At 38.6% G+C, this 15042-nt stretch overlaps 1 protein-coding gene across 1 annotated transcript in view; it reads left to right on the top strand.

The window, feature by feature from the left end:
- GALC (galactosylceramidase) overlaps positions 1–15042 on the top strand; it is a 76854-nt gene that overhangs the window by 19377 nt on the left and 42435 nt on the right. The window contains exons 2-7 of the mRNA XM_049898011.1: positions 326–394; positions 654–717; positions 4239–4352; positions 8202–8341; positions 10158–10196; positions 10696–10826. Of these exons, the coding sequence (XP_049753968.1) occupies positions 326–394; positions 654–717; positions 4239–4352; positions 8202–8341; positions 10158–10196; positions 10696–10826 (557 nt within the window). The remainder of the gene's footprint in view (positions 1–325; positions 395–653; positions 718–4238; positions 4353–8201; positions 8342–10157; positions 10197–10695; positions 10827–15042) is intronic.

The following is a 15042-nucleotide window of genomic DNA, read 5'->3' as shown; positions in this document are numbered from 1 at the left end:
AAAAAAAAGGTAAGTTTGCATTCATGTATTTGTCAATGGTATCAAACTTACCTCCCTGCCAACCCTCACTCCAGCAGAAGTGAAACTTGCTTGTTGCTCAGAACCTGCCCTTTAGCTATTGGACAAACAATAGCTGTACTTTTCCAGTGATGGCAGAAGAAAAGCAGACAAGCAAGCAACCGAGGGAGTAACTTTCCACAGCTCAGCCTTTCCCAGGGGTTGGCTCAATGTGCATATGGGGTGGGATGGTTGATCATTATGAAAAAGTATTCATGACTGGACTTGTTTTATTCATACTCCTGAAAACATTTTTTTTTTTCTTCAGGCAACCTCCCGACTTCTAGTAAATTACCAAGAGCCCTATCGTTCTCAAATATTGGATTTTCTCTTTAAGGTAATAAAAAAATAATCATTGAATGGTAATTGTGATATCTTAGAAATTATATGGAGAATTTCATCAGTAAAATCTGTCAGCTTCACAATTCTAATTAAAAAAAAAAAAAGGCAAGTTACTGTTGGAAGAAGTTGCTATCTGAAGTTTTGCTTTGGTTTTCTCATCTGCAAAACCAAAGGAAGGGATTCTTAATTGTCTTCAAGTGCTATGTTCTTCAAATAATGAAGCACGGTGTTAATACTGTTACTTCTTTCCCCAGCCAAACTTCGGTGCCTCTTTGCATATTTTAAAAGTCGAAATAGGTGGTGATGGGCAGTCAACAGGTAGGAGTTTTTGGGGTATGGGATGGTTCCTCCCCAACATTTTAATCTTTACTTAACCCCATAGACTGTGATTTCAAAATATAAATACTAAAAGTGGTGACTTTTGATACTGATTGTTGGTTAGTAGATTGTTCCTTACTATTCCTTTTTTAAATGTAACTCTATATAAAAAATTTATATCAAAATATGAATTATCCATCAAAAATGGCATTCTGACTTTAGATTGCTTGTTTAGTTGAAGTAATCAGGATAAATAAACCTGTAGCTTCTAAAGACTGTACTAGGCAGAGCATAAAGACAGCTTGGAATTTTATAGGGAAGTTAAAAAAATTTTATTATGTATAAAGTGTTGTCAACATCAAATAAAATTGTGGTAACAGTACAAGTGATCAGTATTTCAGTTTTTTTCTTTTAAAAACAAAATTACTTTTAACTACCAAATCATCAATTTTCATTGTCACTGTTTAGATTGGCTTTGTGTAGAATGTGTTATCAATTATTAGTTTAATGGCCTCTGGGTCTGAGTAAGAAGAGATAATTTAATTCTGTCAATGATTATGTAAAGCTTATTATTTACAGGTCAGATTCTGTGATAGTGAACTCTAGAGTATTGTCTATATACTTGTGTTCCTTTTAGTGCTTTGAAGATAATTCTTGTTAAATAGAGACAATTGCGTAGTTGTATTAGTGTTTAATTTGTGTCAAAAGAAAAAATGCCAAAAAAAAAGCAAAAACAACCCAAAATCTCTACACAAAAACTTTCCCCAAGCTATTGTAAGAGGACATGTGTTTTATTGTCACCACATTTTAGGCAGAATTGATGATTACTGGCCAGCTTCATTTGCTGAAGCTAAATAAGAGGCAGAGATGTAGAAGCAGGTAGTTTTTGTGAATTCTGATGTTTACCCATAAGAAGAAATGGGCAGTGGCCCCCTCCTTTTTTTTTTTTAAGTTGTGTTTTAAGTGAAAGTTCACAGTTCAAGTTAGTTTCTCATACAAAAATTTATATATGCATTGTTATGTGACCCTAGTTGGTCTACCTATAATGTGACAGCATACTGCTCCTTTCCACCCCGAATTTCTTTGTCTTTTCAACCAGGTCCTGTCCCTTTTTGCCTTCTCATGTCACCTCTGGACAGGAGCTGCCCATTTAGTCTCATGTATCTACTTGAGCTAAGAAGCACTCTCTTCACGAGTATCATTTTATATCTTATAGTCCAGTCTATGTCTGAAGAGTTGGCTTCGGGAATAGTTTCAGTTCTGGGCTAACAGAGAGACCTGGAGCCATGTCTTCTAGGGTCCTTCCAATCTCAGTCAGACCATTAAGTCTGGTCTTTTTACTAGAATTTGAGTTCTGCATCCCACTCTTTTCCTGGTCCGTCAGGGACTCTCTGTTGTGTTCTCTGTCAGGGAGGTCATTGATGTCAGCTGGTCATTTAGTTCTTCTGGTCTCAGGCTGATCGAGTCTCTGGTTTATGTAGCAGCGCCTCTTCTTCTGAGGTCCTACTTAACAAGGGCAGGCATTTGTGCCTGTGTAATTTTTTTTTTTTTTTTTTTAATCAAGACTTTGATGTCAGTTACCTACCTTGAGACACTAAGAAGTTAGTATAGAGTTTTGTTATAGTGAGAATGTGTGCTCAATCCTTTGTCCTCAAAAGTATTTTCTGGCAATAGTGCGGTACATTATAGGTTCCAGGTATAGAACATGAGAATTGGGGCTCAGGAGCCCAGGGATTCACTGCCAGGATCAGAAAGCTGGAAGTTGAGGTGATGTGAACTTAAAATTGAACATGGTGATTTCAGAACTCCTGAGAGACCAAAAGCCCAGGAGAATGTAGTCCTTGGAATTTTCAATTATGTAAGGTTGCAAGATATAGAATCACCTTGCAAAAAGCAATTTGGCTTTTCGTTCTTGGTTCTTTTGAGATGTATCAACACCTGAGGCTGATGAATGAGGCTGAGCAGACCAAGAGTGACCATCTGGGGGCCTGATGCTGACTAAGCCTCATGAGGGTGGTGTAACTATAATGGCCGTGGTGAGGCCAATGAAACCTCTGAAGATCAGATGGAGCTTCCTGGTTGGTGATCACCCATGGGAGAGAGTAACATGTCCCTCCTTGGGACATGAAAGCTTTGCGCTGTGACTCCTTCCAAACTTCCCCTTATGGGTTTCTTTGTATCCTCTCTGGCTGTAATAAATCTTAGTAAGTATGGTATGTTGTTGTTAGGTGTCATTAAGTTGTTTTTGACACACAGCAACCCCATGTGACAGGGTCATATTGCCCTGTAGGGTTTTCTAGGCTGTAATTTTTGCAGGAGCAGATTGCCAGGTCTTTTCTCCAGTGGAGCAGCTGATGCGTTTGAACCACCAACTTTGTGATTAGCAGCTGAGTTCTTAACTGTTGTGCCGCCAGGGCTCCTCAAGTGTGGTATGCTTTGTGAATCCTGTGAGTCCTCCTAGGGTATTAACAAACCCACAGGGGCAGTGAGAGCCAGCAGGGACTGGCATCTGCCTGTTTGGCAGTCTGAAGGTAGGTGTCCTTCCAACGAGTGGCTAGGGTTTGAGAAATGCTGTATGGGCAGCTGGAGTGAAAGACAGTGTCCATCTAACTTGTGAGCTCTGACTCAGCTCTGGATGACTGGGGCTGAGAGAGAGAGAGAGAGTATGCCCTGTGAGTGGCTGGTAACAAGGGTGGAGAAGTGGGAAGGTGAGGACGGTTGCCATTTCCTGGTGGGAACTGGATTCATGCTGATCCTTACCATGCAATTAGCAGTGAAGGTGGGGTGTGCCCATTGTGCCCCTTGCTTTGTGTAGAAGTGATAAAACTTCTTTTAACACTGCTTATAATAGGGTCACTATGGGTGGGAATCGACTCAATGGCAGTGGGTTCTTTTTTTAAATATATGATAGAAAGTTGCAGTTAGTTAGATTATTTAGGACCTTTATAATGCTTCTAAACCAAACCAAACCCAGTGCCATCGAGTCGATTCCGACTCATAGTGACCCTATAGAACAGAATAGAACTGCCCCATAGAGTTTCCAAGGACCACCTGGCGGATTCAAACTGCCGACCCTTTGGTTAGCAGCCGTAGCACTTAACCACTACACCACCAGGGTTTCCTTTATGATCCTTCCAAAAAAACCAAACCCAGTGCCGTCGAGTCGATTCCGACTCATAGCGACCCTACAGGACAGAGTAGAACTGCCCCGTAGAGTTTCCAAGGAGTGCCTGGCAGATTCGAACTGCCAACCATTTGGTTAGCAGCCGTAGCACTTAACCACTATGCCACCAGGGTTTCCTTATGATGCTTAGGGTAGTGAAAAATGATAAAATAATATGCTTGGATCATCCAACCTCTAATTATATAAGATTATTCTTATTTGCCCAACTTCAGGATTGGAAATGGAATACTGTTCTGTGAAGTGTGTGTGTGTGGGGAGGGGGAGGGGGCGAAGGGGGGTGGCCATAGGAATCCCATTAACAGATTATTTCTTTCCTCTTTTGCTCTCCCCCATCCAGATGGCACTGAGCCCTCCCACATGCACTATGCGCTAGATGAGAATTATTTCCGAGGATATGAGTGGTGGTTAATGAAGGAAGCTAAGAAGAGGAACCCTAATATTACACTCGTGGGTAAGAAATGAAGTTTGCAATGCTTCTGCAGTCTGTTTTACCTTTACTTTTAAATTCTGAGTCCTTTCGTTACTGAAGTACTAATAATAATGTTAGTGCTACCAGCAGTAAAGCATGAACCAGGCATGATCCTTTCTTTTGCTGGGCAATTTACTTCTGAAAGATCACAGCCATTGAAAACCCTGTGGAGTGCAATTCTACTCTGAAACACATGGGGTTGCTATGAGTCAGAATCAACTCCGTGGCAACTGGTAAAAATTATTATCTACCTATTTTTTTTTCCTTTTTTCTTCTGGATATCTATCATCTATCAGTCATCTATCAGCTATGTATCTATCAATCATCTATCATCTATCTATCCATCTAATGTCTAATCTTAAAATAACTCTGGAGTAAGGTATTACTTTCCCCTCTACGGAAGGAACAGTGAGGGCTGAGGGGGCTTAAGCCACTGACCTGAGGCTACAGACCATCAGTAAACGGCAAAATCAGATTTAGAACTAATTTTGTTCTGCTTTTGTTACGTAACTCTAAACTACTTTCCTTAACAAAATCATCAAAACTTGTAAAAGAGTAGTACTATTCATAAAATTGTATATTATGTACAGTAGCACACCCCTACTACTTACAAAATTGTGGTACATGCAGTTATTGTTGTTAGCTACCATCAAGTTGGCCCCCCACTCATGGGGACCCCACGCCCAGCAGATTGAAATGCTGCCTGATCCTGTGCTATCCCTCTGATTGGTTGCAGATTGGGCCATTGTGGTTCATAGGGTTTTCCCTGGCTGATTTTTGGAAGTTGAGCTCTGGGCCTTTCTTCCTGGTCTGTCCTAGTGTGAAAGTGCCACTGAAACTTGCTCAGCCTCCTAGCAGCACACAAGCCTCCTCTGACATGTGGGTGGTAGCTGCACATGGGGTACATTGCTAGGAACCGAATCCAAGTCTCTTGTATGAGAGGCAAGAGTTCTACCGTTACGCGCAGTCGCAGACCCCATTTCTAGAAGAAGTGCATACAAAACTCGTCTGTTTTTTGAGCCTTGATGATACGCCAGTCACTGTTCCAGGCACTAGGGATACCGACAAATTGGTCCCAAATACCAGCCCTTGGGGTTCTTGGGGTCTAGGGACAGGATCATTGGCTGATTGCCCAAAGGGGACCATACGCATTTCACGGTTCTCCGTAGCAACGTGTACAGAGCTTGTGCAGTATTTCAGACATTCGCAGTGGTGGAATACTTTCATCACCTGAGATGAATTTCATTTTTTGAAACAGACTTACGTTCAGACTAAGTGAAATTAATCCATTTGAAAGATTTGATTTCAGGTTATTTTTAAAATCGTTTTAAACAATCGAAGGATAATAATTCTAAATTAAAAAAAAAGAGGAATGAGTGTGTTCTTTCTAAATGCACTTAGAACAAATTTCGGAAATGTTTTGAGCAGAAAAGTATAGAATTCAGCCCATACCCTCCCACTGGGCTGCTTCCAAGGTCAGCCCTCATTTAAATGTAGACAGTCTGGCACACAGAACCACTTCCTAACAAAGACTTACACATGGTGGGCATAGAGAATGTATTTGGCATTACAGTGTTTAAAAATGTTGCCTTATTTTAACATCATATTTCTTATGTTGTTACATTTCTGCTTTCTTCCTGAGTTTAGAAAAATAAAGAAGCATTTTGTCATTTCGAATTTGATGTTTTTCAGTGGTGAACTAGATTGATCATATATTGAAGAGCTATGGAAATTAACCGTTGAGCTTATGTTAATATGCTAGTAAGAGAATTAGGATTTAAGAATTGTAATTAGTGCTTCTCAGTCTTTTTTAAACTTGAGAATAATAATCAGGGTTATTGGAAGAATGTGCACTTATTTGTTCTTTTATCATTTAACAAAAGTATATTTTCCTTTTTAGCCATTGGCATTTATATTGATATAAAGACAGACTAGTTTTGTTAAATTTGATTACCTAATTAGTACTTTTTAAATAATTTATTTTTTGTTGCTGTTGAAAATGTACCCAGCAAAATATACCTGACTAATATTTTTGGTAGCCTTGAACTGTAAGAAGCTATGCTAGTGGATGAAGGATTTGTATCATACCTACCTTACAATATCACTAATATCACACGCAAGCAAAATTTTGCTGAAGGTCATTCAAAAATGGCTGCAGCATTATAGCGACAGGGAACTGCCAGAAATTCAGGCCCGTTTCAGAAGAAGGCATGGAACCAGGGATGTCATTGCTGATGTCAGATGGATCCTGGCTGAAAGCAGAGAATACCAGAAGGATGCTTACCTGTGTTTTATTGACTATGCAAAGGCATTCGATTGTGTGGATCATAACAAATTATGGATAACATTGCGAAGAATGGGAATTCTAGAATGCTTAATTGTGCTCATGAGGAACCTTTACATAGATGAAGAGGCAGTTGTTTGGACAGAACAAGGGTATACTGAGTGATTTAAAGTCAGGAAAGGTGTGCGTCAGGGTTGTATCCTTTCACTATACCCATTCAATCTGTGTGCTGAGCAAATAATCAGAGAAGCTGGACTCCATGAAGAAGAATGGGGCATGAGGATTGGAGGAAGACTTAATAACAACCTGCGTTATGCAGATGACACAACCTTGATTGCTGAAAGTGAAAAGGACTTGAAGCACTTACTAACGAAGATCAAAGACACAGCCTTCAGTATGGATTACACCTCAACATAAAGAAAACAAAAATCCTCACAACTGGACCAATGAGCAATGTCTCGATAAACGGAGATGAGATTGAAGTTGTCAAGGATTTCATTTTAAGTGAATCCACAATCAACACCTGTGGAAGCAGCAGTCAAGAAATCAAACGATGCATTGCATTGGGCAGATCTGCTGCAAAGGACCTCTTTAAAGTATTGAAAAGTAAAGATGTCACCTTGAAGACTAAGGTGCCCCTGACCCAAGCCATGGTATTTCCAATCACATCATATGCATGTGAAAGCTGGACAATGAACAAGGAAGACCGAAGAAGAATTGATGGCTTTGAATTGTGGTGTTGGCGAAGAATACTGAATATACCACGGACTGCTGAAAGAACGAACAAACCTGTCTTGGAAGAAGTACAACCAAGATGCTGCTTAGAAGCAAGGGTGGCGAGATTGCCATCTTACATACTTTGGACATGTTGTCAGGAAGGATCAGTCCCTGGAGAGGGACATCATGCTTGGCAAAGTACAGGGTCAGTGGAAAAGAGGAAGACCCTCAACAAGACGGATTGACACAGTGGCTGCAACAGTGAGCTCAAGCATAACCATTGTGAGGATGGCGCAGGACCAGGCAGTGTTTCATTCTTTTGTGCATAGGGTCGCTATGAGTCGGAACTGACTCGATGGCACCTAACAACAACAACAACACAGGCCTAGTTAAGGATAAGCTTTCCTGAACTCTTTGATTTGACCTCCAAGAACAGAAATTGTAGTGTTGAACATTCCCTACGGTGGGGAAGGGGTGTTAAATTGTATGATACGTTTCTTTCTGTGATATGTGTCTTTGAGAGAGATGTTTTTGTTATTCTTATTTTTTCTTGGAAGAGCATTTGGGATTATGGAACCTGACTCTAGGGGTCACTAAGGAATTATGGTGTCTGTATAGGGTCGCTATGAGTCAGAATCTACTTGACGGCAGTGGCTTTTAGTGGGTGGGTAGTCTGGAAGGGGTTTTGAGAAATTGTGTGTGATGTACAATCTTTCCTTTAGTCAGGTATGTATTGGAATTTTGCTTAGCTGAGTGTCCTTTTTGTTTTGTTTTGAATGAGCTAGCACTGTTATCCCATTCCATCTTTGCCTCTTCCCTTCTCTCTACAGGGTTGCCATGGTCATTCCCTGGATGGCTGGGGAAAGGTTTCAACTGGCCTTATGTAAATATTCAGCTGACTGCCTATTATGTCGTGGCCTGGATTGTGGGCGCCAAGCATTATCATAATTTGGACATTGATTATATTGGGGTTGGTAACATGCTTAAAATGTAATTAATTTTTGGACATGCATTTGTAATTTTTTAAAGTAATTTGATTCTGTGACACTTTGTTGACTAACCATTTTGTGTCAGGCTAATTTGCCCTATTGGTGTCTAAAAATAACACAGATTAACAACATGTGACCTTTTATTCCTCCTCTTTGCCCATTCAGATTCTTCCCACTTTTGACAACCGTACTAAGTGTATGGTTTTTGTGTGTGTGTGTGTGTGTTTGTGCCACCTCAGCTGAAACCCTTGTGTAAAGCTTTTCCTAGTGTCTCTAGTCGTTACAATAATACTGTGTCTACTGGAGTTTAATGATAAATTTTGTTTTTCTCTATGAGCCACCTATTATTATCCTAATCCAGGGGTTGGACAACCATTTCCTTAAAAGGTCAGAGAGTAAATATTTTAGGTTTTGTGGGTAAAGAAACAAAATCGAGGATATCAGGTAGGTACTTACATAACCATTTAAAATGTAACCATTTGAAACACTAAGAACCATTTTTAGCTGTCAGGCTGTGGAAATACGGTGGGCTAGATTTGGCCGTCATCTCCCTTACCCCTATCCTAAAATGCTATTTAACACTTTTTAATGATTAAAAAGCGTAAAGCACAATATTCTGTCTCCCCAGCTGGTCTGTTGGCAGGCTGGAGGCATGCTTCACATGACATTCCACCCCATAGAGTCATGCTAACATACTTAATAAAAATTTGCTTATTAATATGCTATTTGTCGAAAGTTTTCATGCAATAAGCAAGCACTTACTGAGCTCCTGCTGTGTTGAAGGCACTGTAACTATGTTCTAGAATTAGCAAGATTCATAAGCTCTGGAGGGCTTCAGGGAAAGGGTTCGACACTGGAATAGATAAATTGCAGTATCACAGGTTGATATACTACATGGTTGTCAACCAAGAGCTGCAGGAAGCTGGAGATAAGAATATGCTTGTTTCTGTTACCGTTTTCCAAATTATAACTGAAAATTAATTTGCATTTGAGGGCTTTCTTAAATGGCAGGGTATTTTTAACCCACAGTGAAGCTAAATGCAGGTTTGGGTCTAGTAGCTTTCTATTATGGTAATGTCACATTTAGGAAATGTTTCTGGCAAGTAAGGGGTGATTGAAATCTCTTTTAGACTCTTGATAATCACATGGTATGGTGAGGAGCTTCTTAGATCAGAGACTCTTTCCTGTGTAAGTAGAATAGGAAGATCTTTTGGAGTTACAGCACCTGGGTCTTAGATCCATCTCTGTTACTAACAGTTTTCTTAGCTGCAAAATGAAAGTCTTCGTGATTCTAAATCTAAGAGATTTGTTCCTTTTATCTTTCCTCATTAAGAGTTTGCTTTTGTGATCTAACACATCTTTGATTGTGTGCACTTAAAAAATTATTCCTGTACAGTGTATTTATGAATGCTGCTCTTCCAGCTGTGACTTTGGAGTCCTCTCCTAATTATTACAACAGCCTCCGTGTCTGTTAGTCCTCAAGTGCTTAGCATAGTGTCTCGCACACACTACACCGTCGATATTTGTTGAGTGAGTGAATGAATATTCCACTGTCATAGAAATCTCTGGAATAAATTACTTTTTGAAAAATACCCACCAAATATTTTAATTAAAAAAAATTTGCATGTTATTTTATAAATAGCTATAAATTCCCTGATAGGTCATTTCATAAAGTAAGAAAAATGGCGTATCAGATGATATGAAAGATGATGGGAGAAGTGGTTATCTTAATGGTAGTGTCTACTTTTTGACACTTAAAACTTTCATCTCAGACTTCTTTGACTTCTTCTTTTGTAGATTTGGAATGAGAGAACATTTGACATCAGTTACATCAAGGTCTGTACAACTTTAAAATCTTTTTTATCTTCAAATTATTAGTGAATAATTCTTTTATAGAATTTAAATTTAGTCTTGCTATTTACGTTGTATTTATGGCTTACTCTGGTTTTCAGTATATTCTCCCAGTTTTTAAATTGTGTCTGTAGAATCCCAGTTAGGTTCTGAGGGCAGTGGATGGAAATGCATGTATGAGTCCTGGGACCCTCACTCAGTTCAACCAGGACAGCTTCTCTTTCATTTGTCCTGTTTAGGGCTTCCATCCAAACCATTTTTACTCCTTGTGGTTTTTTGTTTTTTTTTACATGCCCACGAAGTAGATTACCTTAAAGATAATGCATTTGTTTTCCACAGGAGGTACATTTGTAATGAGAAATAGTATTAAAACTATCTTCCAGGATGCTGGTTTTTGAAGATACTTTAGCTATCTTTGTCATAATTCAACAGCTAAAAATGTATTTGTAACCTTTCCTATGTATTCTCTTTACCTCTCTGAAAGATGTTAAGAAAAATGCTGAACCATCAAGGTCTCGAGCGGGTGAAAATCATAGCAAGTGATAATCTCTGGGAGCCCATTTCTGCTTCTATGCTGCTTGACTCTGAACTCTTGAAAGTGATTGATGTTATAGGGTAAGGATGTTTTAGTTTGAAAACTAGCAGTTTCTGTGTACTTGCTCTGTGTATCAGCTGTGCCTTTGTTTTTGCCTTCCCCTCCACATTTCATTATACTTTGAGAAGGCAGCTTTCTGGTATTTACTTACCCAAAGTATGTATAGCTGAGTGTTCATTACTTTCTCTTTGAAATGTATGAATTTTGGAGTCTTCCTATGACAATGAAATGCATTTGTAAGTTTTAAAATCTTACATAAATGTTTGGAGTGTACTAAAAAAGGGCTTTATTTAGATTAAGGGGTGGAATAATATTTGCTTTTAGATACTATAAAGGCAGTGTCTTGAAATTAGTTCCTAACTCTCAGGCTTCCTGTGGCTGGCAGTTCTCAGCATGAACACTTACACGAATGGTGTATTGCAAAGCTCAGGAGTCCTTAAGACTACCCTTACTTCTGACATCAACTGTAAGTTTGGGGGTCCCCAAGATCACCATCAGGTTCTTTAATTTGCTAGAATAACTCGTTCAATTCCCTGAAAATTGTTATACTCATGGTTACAGTTTACTTCAGCAAAAGGATAGAGATTAAAATCAGCCAAGGCAAGAGGTATGTGGAAAGGGTCCAGGAGAGTTCCAGGCATGAAGCTTTTGGTTATCCTCTTTTAGTGGAGTTGTGCAGACAGCACCTATTTCTCCCAGCAACAATGTGTGACGATATACATGGGGTATTGCCAACTGTGGCAATACCTGAGCCTTGGTGTCCAGAGTTATTATTGGATATCAGTCACTTAAATAGGTTTGACTACCTGCATGGCTGATCTTAGTCTTCAGCCCATCCAGAGGTTGAGCTGATACTATATGGCCCAAAGCCCTCACCATAAATAACATTGTTAGCATAGACTATCTGGCGTGGACCAAGACCCCCAGACCTAGAGGTAAACAAAGACATTTCTATCAGTCTGGACATTCCAAAGGCATAGAGATTACCTTCCAGAAGCTGGGGGCTATGGCTGGACTTCTGTTTTGGGCAAAGTTAATCTTTTACTGTGTGGGTATGATCACTATGACTTTTATCACGTCTCCTTAGCAGTACAGCTTTAATCCTACTCCTTATTCCAGTTCTGCCTTTTAGCCCTCTGGAACTTGACTTCATTGGGCACCAGCAATGTATATATTTTTAAATGAATTTGAAATTTAGTCATCATAACAGCATGTATAACCATTTGAAAGCTGGGATGCATATATGTGTGGAACTTGTTCTTTATTCAATTTGAGGACTCTGCTTGACCTACATATATGTTTAAAAAATTTTTTTATTATGAATAATTTTAAACATACACAAAAGTAGGCAGGGTAATATAATGAATACCCATGTTCCTAACACTCAGCCTATGTAACTATCTGTCCACGGCTAGTTCCCACCCATTGTGCATATTCGCTCTTCTCCCTGTCCTTCTCATATTATTTGGAAAAAAATCCCAGATGTTAGATTATTTCATTTATAAAAATCTTATCGTTTATCTCTAAAATGGAGTCTTTTTCTTTTAACTGTAAACAATACCACTGTCACAGCTAGAAAACAAGTAATAGTTTATTGATATAAAATATCTCTTATTATTGTGTTATAGTTTTTTTTTTAATTGAATCTAGGTCTTATTAAGATCCATACATTGTCATTGATTTGTTAATAGTTCCCTAAAATCTCTTCTAATCTTTAGGTATCTGTTCCTTCTTTTTTTTTTTAAGTCATCACAATTTGTTGAAAAAACTGGTTTGTTTGCCTGATAGGGTTTCCCACAATCTGAATTTTACTAATTTCATCCTTGCAGTTTAGTTTAACATGTTCATTTATCCTGTTTCTTGTTGGAAATTCACTCCTCATTTTCTCTTTCTAAAACTAAATTTAGGTTTGATTTTTTTTGTTTTGGGGCAAAAATTGTAAGATATTTGTGCATTTATATTTAAATATTTCATAAATGAAAATTACGATTAAATTTTTGCCTACACTGTTAAAATTTTCATAAATAAACCTTCAGGGAACACAAAGTTGAATATATTTAGTTAGGAAAGTTGAATATTATTTAGGAAAAATTTACTGTATCTTCATGAAAAATTTGGCTACTTAATTCAATTTATTTTTATTGATCCAGGTATTTAGTGCAATGAGTTTTCTTTTGTCTGAACGCTGCTTTAGTTTTATCTCAGACTATATGTTGTGTTTTTGTTATCATACATTTCTAGTAATTTACTTGAGTTGTTTTGTAGTTCCCTTTTGATCCAGTAGAGTTTTTTCAATTTCCAGGTGGCAAGACCTTTTTGATTTTTGATTGTTTAATTAATATTTATTTTTATTGCGTTGTGGTTATTTAATGCTAAATGTATCATGTAATTTTTTTTGTTATTTTATTCTGAATTATTATAGCAAGATGTTTTCTCTGTAGGATACAGAATCGAGTGTATCCTATTTACCTTATTAATTGTTTTGTTTAGATTTCTGTATCCTGATTATTTTGTCACTTGAACTGTCTAGGCCTACCAAGAGTGTTAGTTTCCTCTTATAGTGTGTCTCTAAGGGGCCCTGGTGGCTCAGTGGTTAAGTGCTCAGCTGCTAACCAAAAGGTCGGCAATTGAACCTGCCAGCCATTCCACAGGAGAAAGATGTGGCAGTCTGCTTCTGTAAAGATTAAAAAACCAAAACCAAGCTCATTGCTGTTGAGTCGATTTCAACTCACAGTAACCCTGTTGGACAGAGTAGAACTGCCCCATAGGGTTCCAAGGCTGTAATCTTTACAGAAGCAGACTGCCACATCTTTCTCCTTTGGAGCAGCTGGTGGGTTCAAACCACTGACCTTTTGCTTAGCAGCCGAGTGCTTAACCACTGCGCCTAGGAAACCCTGTGGGAGTAGTTCTAGTCTACCTTGTGAGTCGAAAATGACTCAGTGGCAGTGGAAGTGTGTTTCCATTTCTCTTTTCAATCTCATGCAGTTTCTGCTTTACAAAAGTTTTGTGCATAGATAGTAATGATTGTTTTCTCTTCATTGTGATTTCTAACTGTTGTCATTAAAAAATGCCATTCTTTCTCCCATTTAATTCTTCTTGGACTAAATTTAGTTTTGTGTGTGACTCTTGCTTCCCTTTTATTTGCATATGCTTGGTATATCTGTGCCTATCCTTTTCTTCTTGCCCTTTCAAGGGCGCTTGTTTTAGGTCTGTTGCTTACTCACGGCATTGAGTTGGATTTTCTTTTTTTAGCCAGTTTAAAGATCTTCATATTTTAATGAGTGAGTTAAGCTCATTTGTAATTATTGGTTTAACTGATGTATTTGTTCTCTATTCTATCATATCGTCTTTTGTATTTAGAGATTAATATTATGTATGAGGCATGGCAGGTACAATGGTAGGATTCCCGCCTTATGTGTGGGAGAAAAAAAAAAAAAACGGAGACGTAGGTTCAATTCCTGGCCAGTGTATCTCATGTCCAGTCACCACCTACCTGTCAGCAATGGACTGTGTGTTGCTATGTTGCTGAACGGGCTTCAGCAGACCTTTTAGACTAAGACAGACTAGGAAGAAAGGTCTGGTGATCTGCTTCTGACAATTAGCTAGTGAAAACCCTATGGATCACAATGGTCTGATCCACAACTGATCGTGGAGATGATACAGGACCAGGCAGTGTTTTGATCCATTGTTTATAATGTTTTGTAACCATCCACTGTCTAGTTCCAAAACATTTTTACCGTGCCAAAAAGAAACCATGTACTCACTATACGGCACTCCCCATTCCATCTTTCTCTCAGCCCCTGGCGACCTCTAAACTGCTTTTTTTGTCTCTATGGATTTCCCAACTTTGGATATTTCATATAAATGGAATCATACAGTATGTGGCCTTTTGTGTCTGGTGTCTTTCACTCAGTGTAATATTCTCAAGGTTCATCCATGTTGTAGCATGTGTCAGTATTTCATTCTTTTTTATGGCTGATTAATATTTCATTGTGGGCTTTCTTAAACATTACACAACAGAATTTGACCAGGACAGTCGGATGATTTCAGTTCGCGAAGCCAGAGCCATTCTGAGGCGTGGTGGTATTGAATGGAGAAACAAATACAACTGTATTATTTAATTGTATAGAAGAACCTTTTGATGGATAAAATATAGCCAGAGCTGTGCATGTAAAGTTGAAGTTTGATACGATCAAGGATGTCATGGCACAGATTAAAAAACAAGAGAGATTTGAA

This window comes from Elephas maximus, chromosome 10 (assembly GCF_024166365.1).
Source record: "Elephas maximus indicus isolate mEleMax1 chromosome 10, mEleMax1 primary haplotype, whole genome shotgun sequence".
Lineage (NCBI taxonomy): Eukaryota > Metazoa > Chordata > Mammalia > Proboscidea > Elephantidae > Elephas > Elephas maximus.
Note: the sequence above shows the minus strand (reverse complement) of the source record. Positions and strands in the feature narration are given on the sequence as shown.